Here is a 27,917-nt window from a genome sequence, read left to right on the forward strand (position 1 = left end):
AACGTTAGGCTCCAGTGTAGGTTTAATAATCCAGCCTATTCAAATAAAAAGAAGAAATTACCTAAATATCAAAAGTACATGTTACTGAGTCAACAAGGCGGGGTCTAACCGGGACTAGGAAGTGGGAAATTGCCCCCATGAACCATCGGTTGTTTTCCACGTGGAGATCTCGTGGTGATGCGCTGCATCCTGTCCCTGCTGGGCTGCTCCTCATCCTCAGTTCGTCCTAGTTGTGTATATTAATAATAAAACTAATTAAACCAGTGCAGTCAAATTATGAACAAAATGTATTTAGTCGTGAGGGATGGACTCTGAAAGGGTTTTACAGTTTGCACGTGTCACATAAGACAGCACGTAATTAATCTGCACAAAGCAACATGTATGTGTAGAATCTCCCATAACATCATCTGAATACGGCTTTAATCCTGCAGGCACTTTTTCAACTATCCCAGTGACAGATGGACAGATGGATTGTTATGCATTAAACATAAATGTATTCACAGTACAATTTAAATATTGTATTTAAAATTGTAGAAAAAACTATCCCAGGAGGTTACAATTGTACTCATACACACACACACACACACACACACACACACACACACACACACACACACACACACACACACACAGCTGCAACACTAGAAAAGGATTGATTTTTATAATACACTTATTGAGTAAAAATTAAAAAAAAAAAAAAGAATTGTGTCATCATCCCCTTTATTCTTAATTTGTAGATTGTGCAAGCTGCATTAAATATCTCTGTAAAGATACCAGTGCAAGAACACTTCCTCTTTGTTGTTTTACTTACATAACATACATTACAGTATGTACTGACAGCTACCAAAATGTGATGTCACTGAAGCAAAATCAGCAGTGGCAGCACAGACAAAGAGTAGTGCATGGGCTTTGTATGGCCTTTGTGAGTTCTGTCACAACTGTCAAACCAAGTTTAAAATTACCACAAGCAGGCATAATATTTAATCTATCACCACCATTTTAAAACCAGTGTTAGTAAGGAACAGCTTTAGCATTTAGACAGTGGACATGATATATTGGTTAACATGTTGACAGTGATCTATATTTTATCAGAGTTACACTCAAGGCCCAAATTAAGATGTCAAGAAACAGAAAAATAATGACCCACAGTCACATGCAGCCAGGGTCTCCTTGGTTTATCAGAGACACTCATGCCTCACTATGACCTCAACAGTATATTCTTTGGTTTGTAGTGTAATCTCTTGCAGCAAAAGAGCAAAACAGGCTGTTTTAGAGTTTGCTGTAGTGTATGTAGAGTGGTGTAAAGTTCATCTATTCGGTGTAGATATATTAATCACTAACAATTTAAGTGGCACATTTAACCCCACATTAACAGAGCTTTGGCGTGAACCTGCTATCATCCAGATCTCAATAAACCTAACTAAATTTGTCATAAACAGACTCAGTAAGTCACCATGACTCATATGTGACCTATGATAGTTTTCACTTTCAACAGGAGCCAGAGTCTTTTCACTGAAGTTACGAAGCCTAACCACAGCCTTTATCCTGTTCTTGAGTCATGTCAAAACAGATCAAGGTCAAAGGTCTCAATTCCTGACCTGTCATAGGACAAACCTTTCATGGATGAGAGTGGATGGCAATAAATGATCAGTTGAGTGTTTAGCGGTAGATCTATGCATGCAGCTTCAAGTCTTATCCACAGTTGTAAGGTATCTGTATTTACATTCAAACGAGAGCAGCAGAGGTTAGTGAAAGGTGACTGGGCCAAGTTAGGAATCTGCTTTTTGAGAGTGTGTGAAGAACAGCACTGCTTCTTTACTCAGCTTACTGCACTGTAAATACAGGTCGTGCACGAGAGTGTAATGTTGTGTAGATAATTGCATTGGAAAAACGAAGGCAATGTGCGAGTCTGCATTTATCAGAGTGAAGCAGAGACTTGTTATGTCTTTAGTGTTTATTTATAGGTTACACTGCAGCACATGAGATTCACTTGCCCTCCTCCCATTGAAGGGCTGTAAGACATGGAAACATTTTGTTTTTCAAGTTATGACAGTCCTTTAATGCTTTTATCAATCAAAAGAGGCATTTGCTATGTGGCTGATTTAAAAAATATATATAAAACTTTGGGACTGAAAACTTTTGTACCAAAGGAACCTTTTCATTTCATATTAAATGGAAATAAAAGTAATACAAAGCTGTAATCTGTTTACTGAAGAGAAAAGGATTTCCTGCTCAAAAAAGTGTTAACTTCTGCTTCCTCAAACTAATACAGAAAGTTAAATAATTAAAAAACGATTTTTATTGATAAAAACTGGTTTCTGCTTAATAATTCATCATCAACACAATTTCAAATTATATTTTCTGTTTAAAAATCTGACAAGTCAGGCCTGAAAAAAAGATTTAAATTACCTTTTTATACAGTTCTTGAGATTGAACAGGTTATTCCCTATCCCGTACACATATGGACTGATGGATGTGTAGGAAATTGAGATAAAGAACTCCATTTCAGCCCAAAAAGGAAGGTCAGTGGGGCTGAAACTCAGATGGAAGATCAGGTAGAGAGTCCAATCTACCTGGAACAACCCCATGGCAGCCAGTACAGCTACCGTGCTTCGCTGAAACCCCAGACCTTTACTCTTCCTGCTGGACTGGCTCGACCCACTCACGTTCACCCCTGGTGTCACAGTCTTCCTCTGGCTCAGCAGCACATTGATGATGAGGCAGCCGGTGGCTGTGACGATGATCAGAGGCAGCAGGTTGCATATCAGGATGAACGCATACTTGTAGAAGCGGTTGAATTTGGGACAATGATTTGTACTACACTGAAAGAAGTCTGGGGGGCAGCCGACTGTGTTTCTTGTGGTGTTTCCCGCTGGGCTTTGCAGGTGCATGACAAAAATGGGGAGACTGAACAGCACGGAGAATATCACACACACCCCGCTCACCATCAAGGCTGACCTGATGCTGTCCATGCAGATTGGGAAGTTGACCCTCGTACTGGCGTCTCTCAGCTTCTGGTAGCGGAAGATGCTGATGAGGACAGTGAAGAGGATGCTGGTAGTTTCACCAAACACAGTCAGGAACTTGAGTGAGCGACACATCCAAGTGTCGGCGATGGAGGAGGTAATCTCATGGATGACAATATCATAGATGTTCACGATGAGAATTTCCTCCAAGTTGGCCGCAGCCAGTCCCAGTAGAAACAATTCAAAGGACTTCACTCTGGAGAACTTGGTCTGAATGGTGGAAAGGATTAGAAATACATTACCCACAAGTCCTACGCAAGAAATGATGACTCTTAAAATCATGAGATTGACAGAAAAATCATCCATTATTAAAAATGAGCTAGACCACACAAAAAAGTCACATCTGTGTTCTTGTCACAGAGGAAGGAAGAGATATGATTTCCTGTATCACTGACCAGCCAGCCTTGTTATCAAGTTCTCTAAGGTGGCAAGAATCTCGAATGGTGATTGGCTGTGCTCATTATAGAGAAAGCAAAACAAGAGGATGCTGGAAACATCGAAGGGTGGGAGTCATTAAAGTTTTACCTCTGAGCTTTTCGAAGCTTCATCTTGAGACCAGGCACCGTGTCTGATTTAAAGCAGTGACATGTTTTTCCACTGGCTGACATCAACAAACGTAATTCCTGCAAGAGCAAATTTATAGCCTTTGACGCTTGTTCTCCACCCCATTTTTTATAATTTTGTGGTTTGATATTTTGACTTACAATACACAACTGTGACATTCCAACAAATCAACTTAATGACATCTTTGTTAACATCTCCCCTATTACCCATTCATAAGCAGTGAACCCAGGAATGTTTCAGGGAATTAAAAGACGTATATTTGATACTATGGAGATAGATGATTGCCGGATTAAAGCAAGAGTGGTAATACAAATAGGTTGACCTTGAGAAAGTCAGCAGTGGTGCCATAACTGATGTACATCGCCAATATACAGTATATATGTAGCTCACTGTTGTCAATGTTATTTAAAGGGTGACCCTTCCTATTTTACACAATAGAGTATGAGAGAAGAAGAACTGCACATCTTCGCAAATGTGATCACTTAGGCAAACCAGTATGATGAGGCTTGGATAAAGCACAGTGTGCTTTACTAGCTAATCTCTTTCTCATAAGGACAACAGATAAGTTAAGCAGTTACTTTTTCATGTAGAGAAATAAAAAAAGAAAAACAACTTGAATGGGTGTGTCAATATGTGTGTGTGTGTGTGTGTGTGTGTGTGTGTGTGTGTGTGTGTGTGTGTGTGTGTGTGTGTGTGTGTGTGTGTGTGTGACACTAGTGGACAAACAGAGGAAAAGACGTCAAAGAAAAGGGGCTTGTGGACCCTGCTGTTGACACAGGAACATTTCATGTTCCAGCTTGCCTCCTTTTCTCTTTTCATGCACCGTCTAGTTAGCAGACGTTCTCTTTAGCCATCCTACATCCTGATTCAGCTTAATTGTGAATCCCACAGTGTGTGTGTGTGTGTGTGTGTGTGTGTGTGTGTGTGTGTGTGTGTGTGTGTGTGTGTGTGTGTGTAATTAAGGATAAGCCTACACTGGCAGCAAATGGGTAAACTAAGTGTTGCGTAATGAGCCTGGACAGCTTAGGAAGTTGTAGTCCTTTTTCACCATTCAATAATTATCAATCAGAGACCTGATCAAATGGCATGTACTGGTTCCAATGCTTTATCCCAATAAGGTGGACCATTAAATTGATTGCTTTCAAGCGTTTGCTTTATATATGCTGCAGGCTCAGTAGTCTCAACCCCATGCAAAAACCATTGTTATTTCAGTCTAATACCAAGACCTATAGTTGGGGTTTTCCATAATTCACAATCTGTTGTCTTCCTTATTTTGTAATCACACACTGAACTGTGTCTTTCATGGAAAACACCAACTACACCCCCTTATTAGACTGAAAAAACAGATTTTTGCTTTAGGTTGGCACCAGATAAAATGATTTTAGGCATTACTACATAAATAAGTCTGCAGCCATGCTAGTGGATCTGTAAGGCTGTACTTAGGCACAGTGGCGCTTTGGGATAAATTCTAATGTCAGCATGCGAACATGCTCATAATGACAATGCTAACATGCTGATGTTAAGCAGGTATAATGTTTTACTATGTTCACAATTTTAGTTTAGCATGTTAGCATGCTAACATTTGACAGCTGAGGTTGATGTGAATGTCATTAGTCTTATAGGTAGTGGGTCATAAGGTTATAATTTATCCTGTGGGGGACATGATTGTCAGCTCCAAATTTTACGGCTCTCCACTCCATTATTATTGAGACACAAATCCACAAATGTCAACCTCATGCTGGCGCCAGAGGAAAAGTTAGGGCATCACCAAAATATACTTAATCCTCTGGGTACCAGAGTGTTTTCACTTATTTTGCATCCCTTTGCTTGCTGTGCTTTCTATTAGTGTTGGTGCACCTGATAAGGCGGGAGAGTTACGCTTCTATCATTCTCATTGGTGTCACATAGTTTGGTGACCTCATGTAATCCAGCATAGCTCTGCCCACTTTCAACCTGAGCAGCTGTCTAATCAGAACGAGTGAAAATACCTGTGTGAGAGCGCAGAGCCTTTAAAAGTTGCAATAATTTGTTATTTTGGAGATTAATTAATCAGCCCCAACAATATTCAAATATTTCCTGTATGTGCTGTAAAATACAAACAAAGATACCCACTGTCACTCGATTCATCAGAAATCACATTGTAACCTGTGTTTTTCTACAACTGAGGCAGCAGACGTGGGATGAGTGAGTCCTCACCCCCAGCTCCCACTCCTGTCTTCAGGTTTGATTGGTTGTGTCACAGTTGATTTTGTTTATATGTTACATTAAAGACTAATATGGATGAGGGCTTTTAATGTCTTTTAATTTAAAGTGTCACAGTGTGGTGGTAACATCAGCTGTCACAAATATATCTCTTTGGGAAAATGTCGCTTTTTTGTCTTTATCTGGTCTTTTTTGACTGAGGACATTTTTGTTAATTGTTAATGTTATTATAAACACCTATGGTATGTATATTATGACAAGTCAGAATATTTGCTGTGAAACAGACCTACATTTCTTAGCTTGGACTTGAGCGATGGCAACTCAGCTACAATGCTGTTAATATACAGGAGCTGCAGCAATGGAGGAATTCACTTGCCAATCACCTTGTTAAGATGGTATTCAAGAATTATATTGCTTGGTGGAGGAATTACATTTAATTATCAGCTAATGAAAATAATACATGGTTGACTATTGTGGCAAAGTCTCAGCTGTTCCCTTGTCTGATGAGTTAATTAAGAGCACAAGTTTCTCTATGAAGTTTATAGAGACACAAAAACAAAATGCGTGACTGATTTGAAAATTCAAGAATGAGGAAATGCATCTTACATTTGCTGTTTCAGACCTCAATATTTTACCGCTCAAAAGCTGTAATTCCACAAAAGACTGAACTTTGTTGGCAAAATGAAAATCTTCAGTTCAGATGCATTTTTCAAATCCTTCTTTGATAATAATCAACTTTGATATAACTTGATATTTATAGAAAGATTTGTCAATTCAAAATCTCACACGCACTGCAGGAGGCCATGTGACACCACCTCTCAACTGGACAGTCTGGATTCAAGCTCCAACATCAGAAAGCATCTGCATTAAAATGTCTTAGAGCAGATCACTAAATCTCTGCCAGCTGCAGCTTTGCAGCCGAGTTGATGCTCTGACCACTCACAGAACATAAGCAATGGAAAGATTCATTTTCAGTGGGGGTCAATGAAGACATTACATCATTACAATGTGATCACCATCCACAGGCAAACAAGCATGGTCGGATTAAGTAGTTTGCGGGTCTCACTAACCTGTACTTGTACACTACTTGCTGAAAGTGATCTGGTCCCAGGTCGTCTGTGTGGCAGTTTGATAAAAGACAGCTTTATGAACAGATATATTAGATTTTGAAAAAGGACCCTGCAACTAGCCAAGGACAACATGCATGGACATAAGATTAATGCAGGACCCTTCTTTGTTAAATGTGTATATTTATGGTGCATATACCTGAAATTTGGCAATTAATAGAATTATATTTATCTAATTGACCAACAGCGAATCTGGGTGTTTTGGGACCTAACCTGGTAACCTCTGGTCAATGAATTAACCTTTCCATATAAACGTTAATGATTATTACCATATTTGCCTCAGCTAAATATTAACCCACTTTTGAAATGCATAATGCAACAAGCATAAACAGTCAATATCCATGACTTGTTAAAAGCATCCATACATTTCTGGCTTGTTGCTTCAGGGGTAATGTATGTTTACGCAGAAAAATGAATAGAAAATGGCTTCAAGTTTATTGGAAATATAGCCCCAAATTTGGGTTTCACTCATAGCTACTTGCAATCCTTGGCATGGGGCCCCTGCAAGCAGCACAGGAGAGGTTTTCTTGGCTAAAACCCCACTTCGAGACACGCTGTATTTGAATACAGGTGCTTCAAGGCTGCATGACAGTCATCACCATGTCCAATTAATGCCACAGCGAATCCCTCCAAGAAAGTTAACGGGGTGGGTCCAATGAGGCAACCCCTGCCTGCAGTTACGCGTGGCTACGCCTTTAAAAGCCTCACCATGTTGCCATCACATGCTTCAGCACAGAAGTGGGATGAGGATGTTCTTGTTGTTGTTATGTAAAACACATTTGTTACTTATATTTCAAAAGGAGCTCGGAGGAGACTTTTGCGGAGGATTTCTTCACTTTGCATGGAAGGAGGGGGCCCAGCCCTCCCGTCTGTCAGCGCTGCAGTCAGTCAGTCAGTCAGTCAGTCATGTTGTGCTGCTAGTTGTTGTTCAGTAGCAACACACCGACTGGTGCGCAAACTGAAAGCTGCGTTCAGTGTTAATGCCAAGTGACGGATATAAGCGACGTGTGTGCGGGCTACTGACTCTGTCTCCAGCAGCAGCACTCGGGGTTTTCAGCCGTGCTGGCGTTGGAAGAGTGGATGGGCTAGAAAAAAAAAAAAAAACAGCCTGAGCAAACCCTGCTCGTGTCGGAGAGGAGTGTTACCTCTTCTTGCGAGAACAGAGTTGTTTGCTCCGTCTCTTCTCTCCTCTCGTCGATATTCAAAGGGGTTCCCTCGAGCTGAGTGGTGAAACATCGGCGACGTTCGCGTTTATTTCCTCGAGTTGAGCTGCGTCGGTTAACCAGTCGGACGAGGCTGACTTGCCTTACCTAGCCATTTGGAAAACAAGGTGCCCTGACTGGCTCCTCACACCACTGAAAACCAGACGAGATAGTGCCAGCCACAGAGAGCTACGTTACGGTAAGTAGCCGCTGCTCCACATTATCTTTTGCTTTTTTTTTTTTTTTTTTTTTATTCAGGCGGAGCAGGGGTTGCGTGGCCAGCTTTCCCCTTTTTGTGAATGTGTTTGTTATTCATGTCTGGGGGACGTTGCAGAGGCAGATAATGGCCATGATCATGAAGGAGATTCCCAGGGAGTGGTACTCTGTCGGACTGGCCGTACAATGTGTGTTATCATAGCCCCCCCCCTCCTCCACCGCCACCACCTCCTCCTCCTCCTCCTCCTCCTCCTCCTCCACCACCAGCACCAGCACCGGCAGCAGCCACCAAAGTGTAATGCCAAAGGGATAATAGTGCTCTGTCCGCGGAATAGACTGAAACAAGGTCAATGATAGGGGACACAGTAGTCCGTGAGCTTACTAATATTATGATTGGCTGGATGGATGCGCTTTGTGTTCACCTGGATATCAGTCCCACTGTGTGTGTGTGTGTGTGTGTGTGTGTGTGTGTGTGTGTGTGTGTGTGTGTGGGTTGATGTGTAGGCTGTGTCTGTGCGCACGCATGAGTGGCTACAAACTTCATGGTAGTGACCGCCTGTGGCATTTCTTGGGGGTATGATCTGCTGTTTGTGTGTGATTCATATTGGGCCTTTAACGGGCCAGCCGCTGTAAACTGAGAGAGGGGAAGACAGTTGCTCTGCTCAGGTACTAAATGAAGAGGCTTCACAAATGACAAAGCAATTAGCCCACATCACAGTTTGCCAATTAGGTCATAAAGGCAATGAGCTCATAAAGGATGATGCTATTATGACATCATAGATACCCCCAACCCCCATCCCAACCCCTGAGGAATAAGGTTGACAGTAAATGATACTGGGCACATCGGAAACTGTGTGAGAGGAAAAGTGGTCAAAGAAGCAGAAGTGCTTTGCTGAAAACAGAATTTTTTTTTTTTTTGTTCATCAGTTCCTTTTGTCAGAGTGTGCGAATAAAACCCAGATCAAAGTAAAACATGGAGTAACGAGTTTATGTGATATCAGTGTAAATATTTAAGCGCTTCTTTCATAGTGGTCTACTAACCTCCACAGTTGATCAGGCTTTGCAGAAGGAGTGCCTGTGTGATGAAAGTTTGCACAGATATTTAATCTGACTGGATTGTAGTAAACTCTGCTAAAACGGCATAATTATTTAATTCCAAATCCTAAATATTTATTTGAACTCAGTGTATTGATTATACAATATATAAGCCCCTTTTAAATGTTTGATCCATCAAAAAATACATTGTTCAAATATCTGATCAGCAGTGGTGGAAGAAGTATATTTAGATCATTAACTGGAATACCAATACAGCAATGTGAAGATAGTCCTTTTAGAAGTAAAAGTCCTGCATTAAAACTTCTACTTAAGTAAAAGTAGAAAGAAGTATTAATATGCAAACTTTCCAAAAAAAATCAAAAGTAAAAGTGCATTCGACTAAAATTGGCCTCATGACTGACATATGATCATATAAGACATTATTGGATAGTATGATGCATCAGTGCTAATAGCATTTTATTCCAGTGGTTATGAGCCTACGGATCAGGTCCCCGCAATGGGTCACAAGATGAACCTTGGGGTGGTAAGATGATCAATTACCTAGAAAGAAGTTCTGCCTCTATTCATTAATTGGACTTATGATTGAATTGTTTCTTTAATGTGAAATATAGGATAATAAAACCTCTCTGGGCCTCAGACGGTTATTCAAATGAAACCATGTGTGAAGTTTAGAGGGGAGATTTGTCTTTGGTGGAACTGCTGACAATTCATAGACATGCAAAACACGACAGACTAGATTTTTTTTTTGTAAAGGATCACAAGCCAAAAAACATATACATTTAGTAACCCCTTCATATGTTTTTATGTAAAATCTTAATTTGAAAAACATCTAGTAATTACAACAGTCAAATAAATGTAGCTGAGTAAAAGCTGAAATGTAGCGTAGATTGTAGATACTTGAGTGAATGTTCTTACCATCCTCCACAGCTGATCAGTCGCCAAAATAAATAACAAAAGGCTGGCTTAATGACAGAGGAAGTGTAGATTTCAGTGGTTCAATTAAAGGAGAAGTTCCTCAGCCAGTTAACTGTAGACCTTGCTGTTTCCATATGTTTAATTTAGCAATATTAACCAACAGTCACCTTTAGCCTGGATGTAGTCACTATCATAACTGATTGCCATGGGGTTATCCTGCACTGTAAATGTAAAAACTGATCTGCCAGGTCACTCTTTGACACACTAGTTTATTGTAGTTGAACATTAATCTTTTGGAGTTTCCTCAGCAGACTGAGACTTCACCACACAGTGCTCCTTCCACCATATTTCCCTTTTGATCCAAGAGACTGCACCCCTGCACCTAAACCATCATAAATATCATAAAACTAAATATAAAAGTGTTTTAATGACTCACACCTAGACCTGTCATTAAATAGCCATGCAGGACTAATAACTGAGCCATTACTGTAAAGGCAATTCACTGTGAATTAGCAATGGACTTCTGCCAACATACAAATCTAATGCTTAAATCATCAAGGAGAGATGGGCCATTAGAAACGTTTCTGGATTAGTAGCCTGGTTTGAATATTATAAACATAATATAAACAAAATTATTTTCATTAATTTTATACCAGCGCTGTGTAATCATCATTTAATCTTTTACAATACTTTTGCCTTAATTTTACTTTCTGCAATGTTCAACAGAAATACCACAACACTAGTTATTGGGAAGGTACATTTCTACAAACCTGTCCTCCTGTGCTGTCATTTGTCCAGTTATGTGTAATGTACAGTGTAGCGTTGTTTAGCTGATATTTTTAACAAAATAATTTCATTTTTTATCAAGTGATTCAACCTAACAATACTGTATAACACTACTAACTTTACTAATCATTTACCACTAACTAACGTGGTTTTTCCTTCTCCTCTAATGCCACAGAGATACACAGCAAAACACCATTTAAAGTACCTGAAATCTGTGCCCAAAGTCTTCAGCCGTGGACCTATTTGAGTGACTATAAATTTAATTTCATGTGGGTGTTAACACTTAAATATCTTGCGCATCCATGTGTGTTTACATTTGCTGTCACTGGAGCAGCTCCATACAGGAGCGCCTTCCGATGAGAAGCGGGATTAATGTCATGGTTGCTTGGTTTCATTGGAAGAGCTTTGTTTATATTCTCTCACTGTCACTGTCCTGAGGAAACCCTGCACCTATATACACCAGTTATCTGAAATTAATAACAACTGCTTGACTGTTAACACATTAATGCCTTTTTTATTTTACATATTTCACAGTTCATTGTCAGGGTCGGCACTTGGTCTCGTGAATAACGTGAAAATATGTGTGGCACAGTCCCTCTTTTTTAGAGGGCAATATGTTTAATTTCATAATTAACCCATGGTGGCCCTTTAACTATAGAAGCTCTGCCCTGATTATTGAATTAATTTTTAATGCCCTGCCATGCTCTGAGTCCACAGTAACTGATGCTTTTATGTGTGTGTCAGTTTGAAATGGCAATAAGAAGTGGGACAAACCCTCTCTGCTCTTCTTGTTAGAAACGAGAAAAAAATATTCACCAAGCGCTCTTCTTGTAGTGTGACTGGCCTCTGCTTTCACCAATACATACTAGTGAATAAGAGTTAATAATCACTGTACTTTATATGACTCAACTAAATCATCAGTGCATTACAATCACTAACCTTGCATGAAAGTTTAATGTGTGTGTTTTTTTTTTTGTTTTTTTTTTAATGTTTTTAGGTAGTAAATCAAATAAATCACTGTAGAGGATTTCTGATTGAATGTTAAGTGTTTTTGTGAACTGATTTTCTTTTTCAAAATGTTCTGACATATGCTGCATACGCTGGTTTAAAGTACAGTTGTAACAGCTGCTACTTAGTGTCTCTTGTTGTTATAATTTCTACAGTAAATCACCGCATGAGCAAATGAAGGCTCTAAACTATAAATTAAAGTGATATTTCTCGCACAATCAAACAGTGTTTTCAGCATGAAACATTCAGGCTCTGCAGACTGGAGAAATAGCTGCTGAAAATTGTAGTTTCCTTCTCCACAGAGAATAGAGGCTGCATCAGTGATGATTCACAGTGATTGCAACTGATTCTATCATATCCAAAGTCTGAAAATGTATCCTGAAACCCTTCCAGTGTAAACAGCTTCTCCACTGTCCATCCTCTCTTCAGTTTGCTCAATAAGTTCCTCTATAAACAAAAACCAGTCTAACAGCTTTACATTTCTGTTCACCTCTCTTTATCTTCACAAAATGTGACAGTTAACTATCAAACTTTTCTACTCAGCTGTGCTCCATTTTATAAAGGGAAGTACATACAGAAATCCTCCTGGCCCCAAACCTTCTAGTCAAACAAAATGTTGAGTTTAGCCCAGTCTCTGAAATCTTGAATTAATATATATTTTTATATATATATATATATGTTGAAAACTGTGAAGACTGGTTGAACAGATCACCTCCACATCCTCACCTTTCAGCACCCCAACTCCCTGCACTGGTGCTGAATATTGTCGTTGGTTGGTAACCCATCTGCTGCAGATATCGTTCAATATGAGCATCATTCCTGTGGTTACTGGGAATATGAGTGTTAAGAACATGCTGAGCATAAGGATGTACAGCAGAGGACGTCTCTGTGAATGTGTGCTGCTGCTGCTTTTCAAATCCACACAGAATGTAGATTTTGTGTTTGAGTGTCAGTTTAAACACAAAATGTTATTTACACTTTCCACTGATAACCCCCTATTTCCCTCCTGTGTACTAATCAATACCAACCATTTGATTTCTGAGGTTTACGGCTTTAGCAGAGATGCGTTCTCTTATCAAATCTTCATCATCCACAGTTAAAAAATGTAAATTCTTTTTGAAGACAAATAAAATGCGGTTCATGTTTAACGTAATAATAGAACTGATTGGATCAGTTTCCCTAAGAAGTGAATGCTATTGATCATTTGACATTGCACAATGTAACAATCACTTGAGTTGCTTTCCCATGGCACAAAAAGGCTCGGCCCGTAACAGGCACCTTTTGAAGAGTTTGAATTGATATAACTGTGTATTCAACTCTTTCACTGAAGTAAGTGTGTAATTCAGCTCTTTCAGCTTTTCTGACTTTTATTCCAATTTCTTGCCATTAAAAAAAGTCTGGGGTTTGGATTGGGTAGCGGAGTGGCTGCCTACATTGATGGCAGGTTCTGATTCTTGCAGATTCCATAACATCTGATTAAAATGAAATAAAAAAAGAGCCTTTCAAACCCTTTGGAGCCTGAGGGATGAGATAAGAAAACACTAGTCGAAGCTCCTTATAGGCCAGGTGCACTTAAAACAGCTTAATTTGCCATTTTTGTGGTCAAACTGAAAGACAAAATAAAAGTCAGTAACTGCTGAGTTAGAAATATTAGCAGTAAATAAATGATTCCTATTTAATTTTAAAGATATGTTGACTTAATGCGTCGGATCAGTGCCAAACACTGTCAACAGGCAGGATCTGAAATGATGAAGTCTGGCGTACATAGCGAGTGCATTTTATTAAGGTGCAGTAACATAAGGCAGCAGAGCAGGATGAGGGAGCGGCAGTGTGGACATAACTGTAACGGTATGACAAGCAACACCCAGAAGTTTTCTATCCTGGGAGAGACATGTGTTGGTAGGGTGCAGACAATTTAATCAGCGCTGCCACTGCCTCTCTTTTTCTCTGATGAGGGCATGCTTTATGTCAAAACATTAGTGGCTGCATCTTATTAAACAAACTGATTATAAAGCGTGTGCTCCAGCCCTCTTCACTCCAGATCCTGCCTCATTCTTATTCCGCTGTCAATCGGCACTATACTCTATCACATGTAATGGATTACATTACATCTGTCCAGTGCCTCTCCACCCTCACACTCAGTAAGCAGTGGTGGAAAGAAAGTACTATACTGACTAATTTAAGATACTTGCACTTTACTTGGGTACATCCATTTCCTGCTGCTTCACACTTCTCTATTACACTTAAGAGGGAAATATTTTTATTTTATTTCTTTGACAGCTATAGTTACTAGTTACTTTGCAGAAAAAGATACATAGAAAATGAATTGAGGTCCATGTAGCAGTACTTGAGGAAACTGACATCCTGTTCTCTGTATTTATATTAGAAATTTTAGGTTTTAGAAACCTGGGATGGGTTGACTATATTTGAATTTGACTAATTTGACCAAATAAAAATATTCTCACTAGAATTTTGTTAGGAGCATGGAGAAAGCTTTGAAGGAGCATTTAGACTTCTGTGTAATGAAAATGACAGATATGTGTTTAAAAAAGCAATAACTGAATAAGTCAATATGAATAGTCTATATAAAGAAATCACAGAATTTTACACACTATAAAGACAATGAGGAAGGCTCATGATCGCATTATTTACAAAGTATTCTGACCTTATATTGAACCTGATTATATACAACCACACATGGTATCTAGGATTAGCACCACTTCCACCAGCCACAACACTTAACTAATGCTTACTTGTCATTGAAATGCTAGTTTCATTCACATCAGCAGTTTTATATTTTACTGATAACACGTCTGTATGTTTACTTAAATAAAATTTCGAGGGCATGATTTTTACTTGTAACTTTATAGTGTGATTTTTGCTACTTTTACTTGTGTGAAGAGTCTGTGTGTCTCCTCTGCCCCTGTCAGTGTGTGTATGCACAACAATGCACAATGCAGTTTGTGTGTATTTCCTAGAAGTGCTGAGCCATGTTGGTGGTTGAACTTGATCTGTAGCCTAGTTGTTTCATCTGGTTTTCAACTCCAGCTGGCTGTGACCTCCTTTTAATGACGAATGTAACACAACATGCATAAATCAGGATGACAGTTGTTTTTTTAATATATACTTTAAAATGATTTTAACCCTTTAAAGCCTGTCGTCTGTCACAAAGATTGGAATTTAAGTGAGTTTTGTACAGGTTTTCTTCCCTTTACATCCAATAACTCATCCGAACTTTGTTAAATGGGGAGCATTTAAAACCCACATGTCACATGCACCACATGGGACCCTGTTGATATCGGTTGTAATGTCTTCCTCCTTGTTCACCCGCCACATGCGTTTCTCCAGACGTGTTTTTACAGGCTGCTGGTAGACTGGTCGTGGTTTGGTCACGACAAATGACAGAGTGAGGCTGTCTGTCTGTCTGTCTGTCGTAGCGGGGGGTGGAGTGAAGGGGGGGGGGGCAGTAACATCCATCGCCCATGATGTAGCTCCGTGTGTGTTAATGTAGTGGAACCAAGTTAACTCGAATACTGCAAATATTTAGTTTCTTATCCCCCCGCTTCACAATAAACAGCTGTTTGTCCGTCATTGGCGGACGGGGGTGTCAAGCGAGGCCGGTCCGTATGGCAATTGGTTCAGATTAAGTTTTCTGCAAATCGGTGGAAGCCCAACCAGGAAGAGCAACACACATCTCGCAGGCAGCGCCACCGACCGTCCTCTCTCCACTCCTCCCCAGCTCTCCCAGTTACGGAGCTCTGCCATCGCACCAGTCCGGCTTCACTCCCCCCCCACCCCTCCTCCTCCTCCTCCTCCTCCTCCTCCCCTCCTCCTCCCCTTCACCAGCAGATTTGTTCGACGGTTCCCGGCTGGCAGGAGGAAGCGTGTCGGCGAGTCGTAAGTTACCACCTCGAAATTTTTTGTTGCTATTTCGCCCTGAATGTTTGAAGTTGTTCCGACTGCCCAGCCGTCCAGAGAGGAGCGCAGAACCCATTTTTCGCTTCGTGCACCAGAAGCGATTCGCAGGGGCTGCTGCTACGTGCCATATCCTCCCAGGGCTCAAGTAGGACTGTGATCAGAACAGCCACCGTGTCGGTAATGAGGAATCCGTTTAGAAAATGTTAGGCTATCAGGAGGGGTGACTGCCCTTTTTATTTTGCTTGGTGTGTGTATGTGTGTGTGTATTCGGGTAGCCCCCCCCCCCCCTCTCCAGCCCATATTTAGAGCCTGGCTGGCTACTTCAGATGGGCAAGCTACGTTAAGCTGTACTGTATCCCATCCTACTGTATTCCTCAGCCACTGTCTGTGTGTAGTATAAATGTATGCATTTAGGTATGCGTGTTTGCGGATGGTGTTGTAGATCAAGCCCAAGGCTGCGGTGCAAGTCTAAGAAGAAAAGAAGGAACAGCGACCTAATGTTTGAAATTCTTGTAGTCTTTTATCTCCTCATGATAAACCTCAACATGCCAGCGCCTCGTGTTCAACCTGCCTGTCACCAGCTGTGACATGGAAAATGTAAATGAAGAGCCTTCTCTCAATCTGATCCCAGCTGGTTATTTATTTTTGATGTGTGTCTTTGAGCCGGTGTGCTGGCTCTACCTGAAAGTTCAAAGCAGAAACACTTAAAAAACCAAGTGGATGGTGTATTAATTACAGGTGTATTATCGGCTGATGACGCGTCCGTGATTGTTGCATGCACAGCCATTGTTACCATGTGATCTGGAGCAGAGTTTGAGCTTTATTCTGCAAGGTGTCTCTCATGTTGCTTATTGGTTGGCTAATGCAGCGTTTCCTGAACATGACTGGCTTGTGACCCTTTCCAATGAGGCACTGTGACCCCTTGTTGTATGAGTTGTGAAAGGTGAAGCCAAAAAGTGATCTGTCCTCGTCAGATATGTTTTGTTTGAAGAATTTTTAGAGGTTCACAAAGGGGAAAATGTTCGGTATTTCACAAGAAAAGGAAACAAATGAGGGACTGTATGAAAATTATTTGCGGAGAGAGGAGTCTAATATAAGAGGGTGCGTTGTGTATTTTAAATTTTTTGATCAAGGCAGGGTAGGCTATATATTGGGGGATGGAAGGTGTTTCAACTATTTTTCAACGCATAATTCTATTTTTTTTTTTTAATTCACTCTGGGGTGAAAATTTTGCACTGTTAAATTCACAAACAGTTTTGGTGCCTGGGTCAGGTTCACTCATTCAGTGGCTGTTATAGGCCTGACCATTAAGCTGCTTTTAATTCAAAAATAATAATAGTGGTTGTATTTTCACTCTTTTGTTATGGTTGCCATGAATATATTAGTTTTAGAAATTGAGGGAAGGGGGTCCAAGCAAAATGTCAATGACACTGCGGAAGCTCTTGCTTTTGTTGTAAAATTAAACATTTGATTGAGCTCACCTCATCACCTGAATGACATTGGTACAGTGCCTTAGAGAAAGTTAAACAAAAAAAAACATGGTAATGCTTTATTTTAACTCGCTATTTATGAGTTATAAGCAGTACACTTATAACACACTGCAATGTAATTGTAGTCAGATATAAAGACTTTTAAATAGTGTTTATTATTGTAACTACAGCATTCAATACTGGTCTATTAACAGTAAGTGAATGTTTGGTAACACTGTATAACACAGTTGTAATCATATATATGATATACAATAGTTGTGAATACCTTTTATGAACCGGCCTATGATTGAATTTTACTCTGTAGTTTTGGTGCCATTCTCAGGGTGATAAATCTTTTGTAGGCATTTTATAATAAATAACAATCCCAGGATAAACACTTTAAAATGTGCTGCACATGTGTACAAACAGTTAACAAATGCCTTACAACACACTGTATGTCGTTATAATCCAATATATAGCTATCATTTAATTATTATTCATGATAAACACATAGACTGGATTTATCACCCTGAAAATGGAGCTAAAAAAAGTGAAACTATCTACTAAAATTAAAGTCACTCGCAGTGAATTAAGAAATGCATTTGAAGCCACTGAAGACAGGATTATATTTATAGGCCTAGAACTATGTTTCACTGTGTTAACAAACATTCTCTAACTGTTTATACACCAGTTATGGATGATTTATATGAAGCGTTACGGTTGTTACCAAAAACATAAATAAACACTTAAAACATCTGTTTGCAACACATTTACCTCGTAGTATCTTTATAAATTTCATAGTGTCTTATAAAACATTATTAATTGTTCATGTAGTGCTCCTCAATGTAAAATAAGGGGATTAAAATGCAGTTTTACCTCAAAAATACCCGGTTTTCAGTATCAGATGATCTCTCTCATCTCTTATTGAACCTCTTAGATTTATTTTGACACCATGTGGAGGTCCCAAGCCAGCGTTTGGAAACGACTAGGTTAATACATTGAACTTGTGGCCTGTTATCACAAATAGGCCTACATGTTTGTGTACTGCTTTCAAAGTGACTCGCAATGTGTGTGTCATATTCACCTTTGTGTTTGGAGTGACTGCTTTGTGTTGCGTGACACATTATTGTTTCTGTACGTCTAAACTAAGAGACTTACTAAAATTGAATTGCAATTTTAGAGGAGACAAAAGATAAAAGTAAGAATTGAATTTCAATTGTGTGTCCTGGTGCTGTTGAATCATTATTTAAATCCGTGTGGGTTGCTGTTTTGCTCACATATTCTCCAGAGTCTTTAGAGATCTTGCAAGTCTTATCATAAAAAAGGATCCTGGTGAGCCTGCTGTTTGATGCTCAGAGAGGAACTGATGATCTGTTTTCTAACCAATTAGAGACGGAGCGCAGGGCCATTGATCTTCCTATAAATGTGAAATTACTTCCTGAGGATCACCAGGCCTAACTGTTCTTAAAGAGCCAAATTGCCGTTCGGCAAGAGTGTTGCCACTGAGATAATATCTTACAGGTTATTTCTTTCAGCGTTCCCCCACCTACACTTCCCAGCAGTGACCCAGCTTTGTATCAAGGCTTTTGAAGTGGGGCAGTTTCGAGTAGAAAATATCGTTTGGATGTCAGTGAGCTACTTAAAACCAACATACGAATACAGACTTCGATTGTTAAATATGAAGTAAAAACACCTCTGAATTTTTAGGATCCCATCAGGTATTGAATTTCAGTCCCAGTTGGCAAAGTCACACTATGAAACTGATTATATCTTGTCTGAGTAGCATAGTGTAGTGTTAGCCATCCTGTGACAGGGCAAAGACAAGATGAGGAATCATGCATCTCCGAGCAGATCAATATCAAAACCAAGTTAGATTGTTGTTTGTTTGTTCGAAGGTATAAAAGCAATTAGTCATATTTTAAATCTTTTTAGTCTTTCTCGAGCTGGATTGTATTAATGTAATTTGGCATTTTCTGGTTCCTCCCATTTAAGTTTTTGTCCAGTTTATACACAATTATATTCAGGCTCAATAATAAATCACAACTGATGTGAGGATGCGTCAATTTTCATTAACCCTGGAGCTAAACTTGTATTGGCTATTGCCAGGATCACCCACACATGGGCCGCCTTCACACTGCACAAGCCAAGTCAGACCGGGGCAGACAAAGTCAAACATGTTTGAAAAATCTTGTCGAGCTTCGGTTGTAAATGAGTCGTCAGTTGAGCCAAAATCTCCGTACTTGAATGTGTTCAAACTGCAGAGAAATCTGCATCAGGCGTCTCAGTGCCACACACGGCCTCGCTAGTCTGAACAGATGCCCTGGCCCGTAAATCCTGAAGTACAACTCCAAGTAGAACGAATTAGAAAAGATTAAAAAGCGTCCTATAATAAGACACGGGACGATTGTTTTTTCAGGTGATAGATTGATAGCATTGATATGATCTATATTATAAGGTCAATTGAGAAAAATGTTACAACTTAACAAACTGAAAGAGATAAGAAAGCACAAATATGCATGTCAATAGTCTTTAAGGGAGGAATTTCATTAACTGATTATAGCCAATTATGGGAAGTAATCGGCCGGGACAAGAAGCTCATGTGAGTTTGGAAAAAAAACAAAAATCTATTTGATTTAGAAAATGAAAGTTGAAAGATATAATTCTATTTGTTGTTTTCTTTGTGGTGTAGAGTGTACTGTATGTACAGTTGTAGATGTAGATCTCGGAGAGATTACCCATCTCATTAGGTAGACAATAAATCTTTATGACCTCCAATGTAAAAATACACAGCTTTACCCTTTTTATTCTTTTGTCTGTTTGTTTGTTTTTTTTTTGGGGGGGGGGGGTTTATGTGTTCCACAAAAACTCCCAAGCTAGTTGTTTGCTGCTGATTGTAAGCTTAATTGCTAAACGATTTCACAATGAGCTATGGGAATATTTATGTTGTAACATACAGTAGATGTATGAATGAGATTCTCTTCCTCTACGTAACACGGACATTGAGTAATTTGAAGCCATGAAATTAAAGAGCTGAAAATGTCACTAGGTTTAAATAGGCATTTAGTTGGCTTGTTTATATGTCTTATTTTCCTCGGTGGAGTTTAATGTTGTCGTGAAGCCTTTTTGACATTTTCCTTTTAGACTAAACATTTCAGACTAAACAATTGGCCTTAACAAGCTGTTATTTGCATGCTGTGTGCACACTAGGTGATAAGGCAACGAGCGCGGTGAATGAATGACAGAGTGCATTGGTTTCCTCAATGCAACATAAAACACAAATACAAACACAAACACACACACACACGTGTGTATATATATATATATATATATATATATATATTGAGAGGAAACAGGAAACAGGTGTGACGTAGCTGGAGCTATTGATCACAGCTGAATTTGCTCATCATTAAGCTTCTTCGTGTATTGAATCAGATGTTGCTTAAATCTAAGCTGAAGGCTTATGTAAGATCATTGATGTCTCTGTTGTGGTTGTGTCTTTTTGGTTTTATTTTCCTCAGTACTTTCCACATCACAGAAAATCTTCCAGCTTTGTCTAGTTTTAAGTCATGTCAACAAAAGAAATGTTTGAGATAATGTTAAAGGTCCCTGCTTGGGTCTTGATACCGCTGTCTGCTCTGACCGTCAGTCCTGCTCTGATCAGTCAAATCTGTGGTGCCTGCTGACGTTAACAGCTTCTGTGTGATTATAAATAACAGAAGGTACAAAAGATGTTGTAAGATGTCGAACATGTGTATTGTTGAGACAGCTTGTTTTGTGATTAACTGTATCAATGATTGGTTGTTGTTCTCTAGATTGTGAGGACATGGTGAAACTAGGACAAACTAGAGTTTTTACCACTTGTTGGTCTGTTATCTCTAGGTCCTGTGGAGAAGCATGTGATGACTCACGCAAGGCAGAAGGGTTCCCTCAGGCAGAGCCGCAGCAGTGCTGAGTGGTGGGACAACTGTCCTCTTTGGCCACATGGTGGCACTATGGGTGGCGCCTGGCCTGAGCGCTCACTACGATTCGGCAGGACAAAGAAGATAGGTGAGATCATCAAACAAGGCAAAGACATGGCCAAAAAGATGACCCACAAGAGAGGGAGAAAAGAAAAATCCAATCAGAACAGAAAACTTGACCGGCGGCGTGACAAGAAACGGGACAGGAAGTTGTATCCCTTGCGGGGGAGGGCTGGGGGTTCAGGCGAGGAAGGGCTCAGCTGCCATGTCCTCCTCACCCGATTGGAGGAAAGCATCCGTAAAAAGGAGAATCCTGAAGAAAGGGAAGGAAACAATGCACGCCGACATTTATCCCGGAAAGCCAAACCCAAAAAAGGGAAAAGCAATGAGAGAAGAGAGTCAAAGACATCACCAAAAAACAAATCAAAGTCAGTCAGCCCAAGTCATGGTGAGTGTATTCATGTCTCACAACCACGCAAGCGCCGACTAGCCTCTCTCAATGCTGAGGCAGTGAACAGTCTACTGCTTGAAAGAGCGACTGACCCTCAGCCAGCAGCGAAACAGGCCAGGAGGCAGGAAGAACCCACAAATGGAGGGGGTTCCCCGGATGCAGACCCAGCCAGAAGTGGTGTCCCTGGAGGTCTGAAGGCTTCACGTGGCAACATCAGTAAAGTCTCCACGTCTCACAGACTTGAACTGTGCCAAAGCTCTAAGCCAGTCAAGAAGGCCAAAGTCAACCGAGGTGATGAGAGCAGGGGGATGAGTCAGGAGAGTCTGGATGCCCCCGCTCCCAGACGATTGGCTGGACTCAACGCTGCAGCCCTGCTGAAGTTAACCAGCTCCTCTGCTACCAGTAAGCAGAGAGTAAAGGCTGCACCCACAGCTACTATCACATCAGACTGCAAGGCTCCAGCTGCAGTCTCAACCCCAAAACAGCACACCAGAGTCAAACTCAAAAACAAGGGGCGATCACAAAAGCAGAAGGGGAAAAAGGCCCCTCCCCTGCACAGTGGCTGCACAGCCTGCAAGAAGAAGGCAGACTTTGAGCCCAAAGTGGAGTGGGAGCCCGGCAGCTGCACCCATAGACTGACCAAACCAGGCTACCAGTCACGCAGCATGCTAGCGTACCCGCTGAAGCAAGTGAAGGAGGAGCAGCTGGAGACCGAACTGAGCCCATACTACTGCTGTCCCCCAGAGGGCTCAGTGGAATACTGCCACCGCTTGGCCTTCTTCCTGGGCCAGCAGCCCTACGGAGAATCAGACGATCAGCCTCTTAACACAGCCATGACCCCTGTGAAGCGCGAGTGCCTCGTAACCTCACCGTCCCTGACACATTCCCACCCGCATACGGCCCTGACCCTCAGCCCCCACCCCTGCCTCTGCACTGCTGACCACTGCTTCTCCAGCTACTACGTGCACATCGCCCACCCGACACACACTGGAACGACGTCACCAACCCTGGGCTCGCGACCTCTGAACTTTGCCCCTTCCAGTTTGTGCCCTAATCGGATGACTGGCTCCAAGTTGCTGGACCCGCGGGTGTCCCACGCCTCAGGGCTGACTCACCCCGCCTACTGCAACTCTGTGGCTTCACCCTGTTATGGCGACGCCTGCGGGATTAGTGGCTACACCTACAGAGCCATGCCTCCCGTCACCAGCAGGGGTTGTTCTTTCAGCACAGGATGCACTGGATGTACACACGGCATCAAAACAGGTGAGTGAAAAATAGAGATTTTCAGCTGGAGCAAAGCGTTTAAACCCTCTCAGGGTTTTTAATTGAAAAAAAAAAGAAGATATAATTCAAATAAAGACAGTAACTGAAGGCCAAAGGAGCTGATGCGACCTACAAAAAGTACCCCCCCCCCATTGATATCAAGTTCAGTGTTATTTTGCTGCTCTGGTTCACTCATCTAAAGCCTTCTGTATAGCTATTATTATGAAAGAAACCCTTATCCCAGTGTTATGCTTGGATCGAGTTATTACTTAAAGAACTTAAGATTCCTTTGTTGTTCAATTTGTGCCTCGAGCTAGTTGTTTTGCCCAGCAAGTGTGAACATTTCTGTTTTTTGTTGTCTGTTTTTGTTGGTATGAGCTTTGAAAGTGTCCATAGCCTGAAGCTCTGACTTAATTACTGCTTGATAAGGAGGCGCATATGTAAAGTTTTCTGTAGCATCAGTGTTATATATAAAGGGCCTGATGAATGAGATAAAAGAGGCAGGTTGTTTGTAAGCTCATCTGCAGGGGAACCAGGCAATTTCCTCATTTTAAGGTTAGAGTAATGTTTGCTGAACAACAGCACAGGATCACCTACTTCAATATTACTGTCATGAGCTAACATTAGCCACCATTAGCTACTGGTCATACCAGACCAAGTAAGACTGCAGCAGCAGAACACCTGGGCGTATTGATTTATGATGAAAGCAGCTTTTCATCTCATCTGTAAGACTGTATTATTTCATCTTTCAACATTTACAGTGTCTCACTTTAAGTGTGATTTCCTTGCTGTATTATTTAAAAGTGTTACTTTTACCCTTTACTTTTCCAGAGGGTTACTCCTCCCCTCAGGGTGACCACAGCCCGTCTCTTCTGGTTCCCCCCTCCCTGCCCATCTCCAGCTGCCCTCTATCCAGCGTGCCCACGTCCACCCAGACTAAACCCCACCTGCTGACTCCCCTGTCGGGGCGAGACCAGCCCCAGGCCAGGTTAAAGCTGGCCAGGGAATGCCCACAGAGCACCAAGCCCTCCAACGGCTCCCTGTCAATGGGCCGCACACGGCTGCCTCAGAAACAGCCGTCACCTGTGCCAAGCCTCAGCAGCACCAAGCAAAAGAAAGTCAGCCGCAGACGTGCCACCAACGGCTGGCGGCCCGTTGGAATTCCTACAGAAAGGGAGGTCTTCATTGCGGTACGTTATGTGTGAGTGTGTCTGTGTACAGTGAAGATGAGCTGCAGATCAGAGAGCTTCTTGTCTGGTTGTCTCTCTTGTTAGACTTACTCTCTTGTTTAGCACTACCTAATAAAACCCTGGTAGTACAAACCTCAGCGTCCTCGCTGCTGACTGGCAGAAAGGAAAAAAAAAAAAATCAGCTCTTGGGGGGGAAAAGATAATTGTGTTTTGACCACACAGTTTTGTGTGACAGATTCCTTTTTGTCTTTATAATGAGAATTATATCTGTCCTTGTCGGTGTGTACGTGTGCATGTGTATGTGTCCACTCAGGGAGAGGATGAGACGGCCCTGCGGCAGTGTTATGAAGGAGTCGAGAGGGATGGTGAAGTGATTCATGTCAGAGACACCGTGCTGCTACGATCGGGCCCCAGGAAGAAATCCCTTCCATATGTTGCCAAGATATCAGCGCTTTGGGAGGACCCCAAAACAGGTAAAGGAGATGAGGAGGAGGAGATCATTGTAAGATACGATGGATTGCGTGCATGGATGGATGGATAAAGGAACATATGGCCAAGGTTGTTTACATGTACCTATGTGTGTCTCAATTTGCTGCCTCAGGAGAGCTGATGATGAGTCTTTTCTGGTACTACCGACCTGAGCACACCCAGGGAGGCCGAGATCCCAGCGCACACTGTGAGGTGAGGCTTGAATGGAACAGGGCAAAGATTTGATTTTTCCAGTGGTTAAATGACAGTTGTGCAGGAAAACGGTAACGGGCCACTGAAAACCTGTGTCTGTGTGTGTCCGTGTCCGTGTCCGTGTCCGTGTCCGTCCTCTTAAACACAAATAATTGTAACTGTAATCAAACATTAAATAAATATGTGTTTATTAATTTAATTAACACAAAATGATTTATTTAGTGTTGTCTCAGACTTTTATTGATACCCAAAGGTGCAAAATTACAAAAATAACACATTATGAAAAAACTAATCATATAAATAAATAAATAGATAAATACAGTCAAACTATAAAATAAAAATGGAATAATTGATACATTTTAAAAAATTCTGCTCATTATTATGAAATGTTATTTCCTCCTGCTTCCTTTCAAAATAGCAGATTATGATGCAAGTTATTTTTATTCAGTTGCTGCAGTTGTGATTTAAAAATACCCTCTTTTTCTTTTACAGCGCCATTTTCCCACAATGAATATTTTATTTCATAATCTCACTGAAGTCTTTGTCAGTCAAGACAAACTGAGGCAGTGATCTAAAATCTACAATAAACCTTTATTGTGAAAAGACGCTGGATAAACAAAACCTCTCATGGTAATAAGCTGAGTTTTGACAGTATCTTGGATTGTATAATATATTCAATATTTTGCTTGTATTTATTGATATGATTACTTAACTCACAATTTCATTATGTTATTTAATAATTTGGGTCTCTGCAGGTGTTTCACAGATAATATTGGCATTTAAAATTTTAAGCTAACATATCCAGATAGTGGGAGTCCAATTATACTCAACACATAAGAAAAATAAAGACAAATAATAATTTCACTTTCACTGCGTCTTGATAAAGAGTTGGCTTCCTTTCTTCATGTCTAAGATTGTGGTAACATTTCCTCCTGCTGCAGCTGCTTATATAATGTTTTAGAAACAATTTAAAGTTATACCAAGTGATATTCTTAAAACTATTGTAAAGACATTTAATTCGTTAGGGTTTGTTGATTATTTTGCCTCCTTTTGAGCAAGTTTAATAGTTCTTTATAAGACAAATACCATCTTGTGCTTTCACATTTCACACAATGTGTTTGAGTGTGGGCGGAAAGATTATTCCCTTAAATCATTGCATATTGTTATTTCCATTACTTGTATTACATATTTATTGGTGTGCTATAATAGAAACGCTGCAATTATCAATTATTTGTTCATTATAAGTAAATGATGATGCATAATGTCCCGATATGAGTAATGTGCAAGGAGCTGAACAAAACTGGCACCTGTGCACAAATATTTGACACCGACTTACTGCTGGAGACATCATTATCTTTCCCTCAGTAGACCTGGAGCTGTCGATAGCTGGTTAGCGCCTCAGCGTAACCACGACGCCAGATGATGATACTTCTACCACCTCAGTCTCAGTCTAAGAGAGGAGAAAAATCTTACCGTTAGAATGTGAACACGGTGAAACCCTCTTCGTGTGTCTGTTCATGATGGATGTTTAGAGCATGTCTTGAGCAGAGCAGGATTTCTGTGTGTGTGTGTGTGTGTGTGTGTGTGTGTGTGTGTGATGGCACACGCGGTAGAAACACAGGCACAGTCCTATTCTACATGAACAATTACGAGTCCCTCTGTGCTCACAGTCGAAAGGCGTTGTCATTTCTTCAGCCTTCAGCCTCCACAATAGGAAGCACTTGTGATGATGTGACATTGTACACCCACTGTTTGTTTCAGAATGAGATTTTTGCCTCTCGGCATCAGGATGAAAATAGTGTGGCCTGCATAGAAGACAGATGCTACGTTCTCCCACTAGCCCAGTACTGTAGGTAAGTACACACACTCTCACACACACACACACACACACACACACTCACACAGAGAAACAGGCAACAGCAGTAGTCGTTAGCAGTAAGTCTATTCAGAAGATTTGCAGTCTTTCCTTTTAATTAACACCTCAGCTTCTGAGATATGCGGAAGCCTGTTTTTCTGACTTTATCACACATCGGTGACACTGCAACTGTAAATTAATTTGAGGAAACACTAGGCCATGAACATTTGCCTAGACATCGTTTGAAAATATCAGTTTCAAGTTCAGTTGCTTGTATTGTTGAAATAATGGTACAGTAGCATAATGCTATATTTAATTTATGCCTGATTTCACAGCAGGTAGCTGAGACTGAGAGTGTCACCCTTTTTGATTTTTTTTTTTCCCCCTCCTTTTTCCTTTCCTAGATTTTGTGCCTTGGTGAAGCGGCGTGCCGAAGGCGCCCCACCTGGCAGTGCCAGCATGGTGCCCTGCCGCCCCGACTTCGCCCCCCCTTCCCACCGTTGTGTGCCCATAGACGTCGACCCCGAGCTGGTGTATCTCTGCCGGCACGTCTACGACTTCCGCTACGGACGCATCCTGAAGAACCTGCAGTAGAGGGTGGAGGGGTTACCGCATCTATGAATTAATCATCACGAAGCTCCCCCTCCTGCTCAGCGGGGGAGCTGGAGGACAGAACTCCCCGGTCTTTTCTGCTGGGGACCTCACGATCAGAGGGAAGGGGGCTGATGGGGGTGGGGCTGGTTTTGGCCAGGGACAGATGACGCAAAAAGTGTTTGAGACACATTATGAAGCACAGATCCCTTTAGTCGAGTACAGAAGGGGTTACAATGTGATAGATTAATCCATCTCAGTCAGAGCACCAATATTTCCTGGTTTGGAAGAGTGAGGAAGGAACTTTTTTGTTCTTCAGCTTGGATTTTTGGACTTCCACAACACTCTGAGGTTACATGGAAAGGTGTGTGTGTGTGTGTGTGTGTGTGTGTGTGTGTGTGTGTGTGTGTGTGTGTGTGTGTGTGTGTGTGTGTGTGT

General features: G+C 41.1%; 2 protein-coding genes across 3 annotated transcripts; one reads left to right on the plus strand and one right to left on the minus strand.

Annotated features, from left to right (window-relative positions):
• Nucleotides 1–1,976: 1,976 nt before the first annotated feature.
• LOC130160751 (gonadotropin-releasing hormone receptor) lies at nucleotides 1,977–15,867 on the minus strand. Its single transcript, XM_056363449.1, has 3 exons — nucleotides 15,778–15,867; nucleotides 8,065–8,229; nucleotides 1,977–3,236 (listed from the first exon to the last, which is right to left on the minus strand). Exons 1-3 carry the CDS (start codon nucleotides 15,865–15,867, stop codon nucleotides 2,406–2,408), a joined length of 1,086 nt encoding a protein of 361 aa, XP_056219424.1. The 3' UTR covers nucleotides 1,977–2,405.
• Nucleotides 6,779–27,914, plus strand: LOC130160701 (bromo adjacent homology domain-containing 1 protein). 2 transcript variants are annotated; one of them, XM_056363373.1, is made up of 7 exons: nucleotides 6,779–8,320; nucleotides 21,369–23,162; nucleotides 23,994–24,352; nucleotides 24,666–24,825; nucleotides 24,954–25,033; nucleotides 26,795–26,886; nucleotides 27,293–27,914. In XM_056363373.1, exons 2-7 carry the CDS (start codon nucleotides 21,389–21,391, stop codon nucleotides 27,480–27,482), a joined length of 2,655 nt encoding a protein of 884 aa, XP_056219348.1. In that variant the 5' UTR covers nucleotides 6,779–8,320; nucleotides 21,369–21,388; the 3' UTR covers nucleotides 27,483–27,914. The 2 variants fall into 2 exon arrangements, with proteins under 2 accessions (XP_056219348.1, XP_056219349.1); XM_056363374.1 differs by lacking the exon at nucleotides 6,779–8,320 and adding an exon at nucleotides 16,018–16,197.
• The last annotated feature ends 3 nt before the right edge of the window (nucleotides 27,915–27,917 follow it).

This window comes from Seriola aureovittata, chromosome 19 (assembly GCF_021018895.1).
Source record: "Seriola aureovittata isolate HTS-2021-v1 ecotype China chromosome 19, ASM2101889v1, whole genome shotgun sequence".
Lineage (NCBI taxonomy): Eukaryota > Metazoa > Chordata > Actinopteri > Carangiformes > Carangidae > Seriola > Seriola aureovittata.

Coding starts and splice junctions, on each gene's coding strand:
- LOC130160751 (XM_056363449.1), bottom strand. CDS start 15,867: ATGGCAGAGCTCCGTAACTGGGAGAGCTGGGGAGGAGTGGAGAGAGGA. Junction 8,230..15,777: donor GATGTGTGTTGCTCTTCCTG/GTTGGGCTTCCA, acceptor CCAAATGGCTAG/GTAAGGCAAGTCAGCCTCGT. Junction 3,237..8,064: donor CTCTGTTCTCGCAAGAAGAG/GTAACACTCCTC, acceptor TCCACCATTCAG/ACCAAGTTCTCCAGAGTGAA.
- LOC130160701 (XM_056363373.1), top strand. CDS start 21,389: ATGACTCACGCAAGGCAGAAGGGTTCCCTCAGGCAGAGCCGCAGCAGT. Junction 24,353..24,665: donor AAAGGGAGGTCTTCATTGCG/GTACGTTATGTG, acceptor GTGTCCACTCAG/GGAGAGGATGAGACGGCCCT. Junction 25,034..26,794: donor ATCCCAGCGCACACTGTGAG/GTGAGGCTTGAA, acceptor TGTTTGTTTCAG/AATGAGATTTTTGCCTCTCG.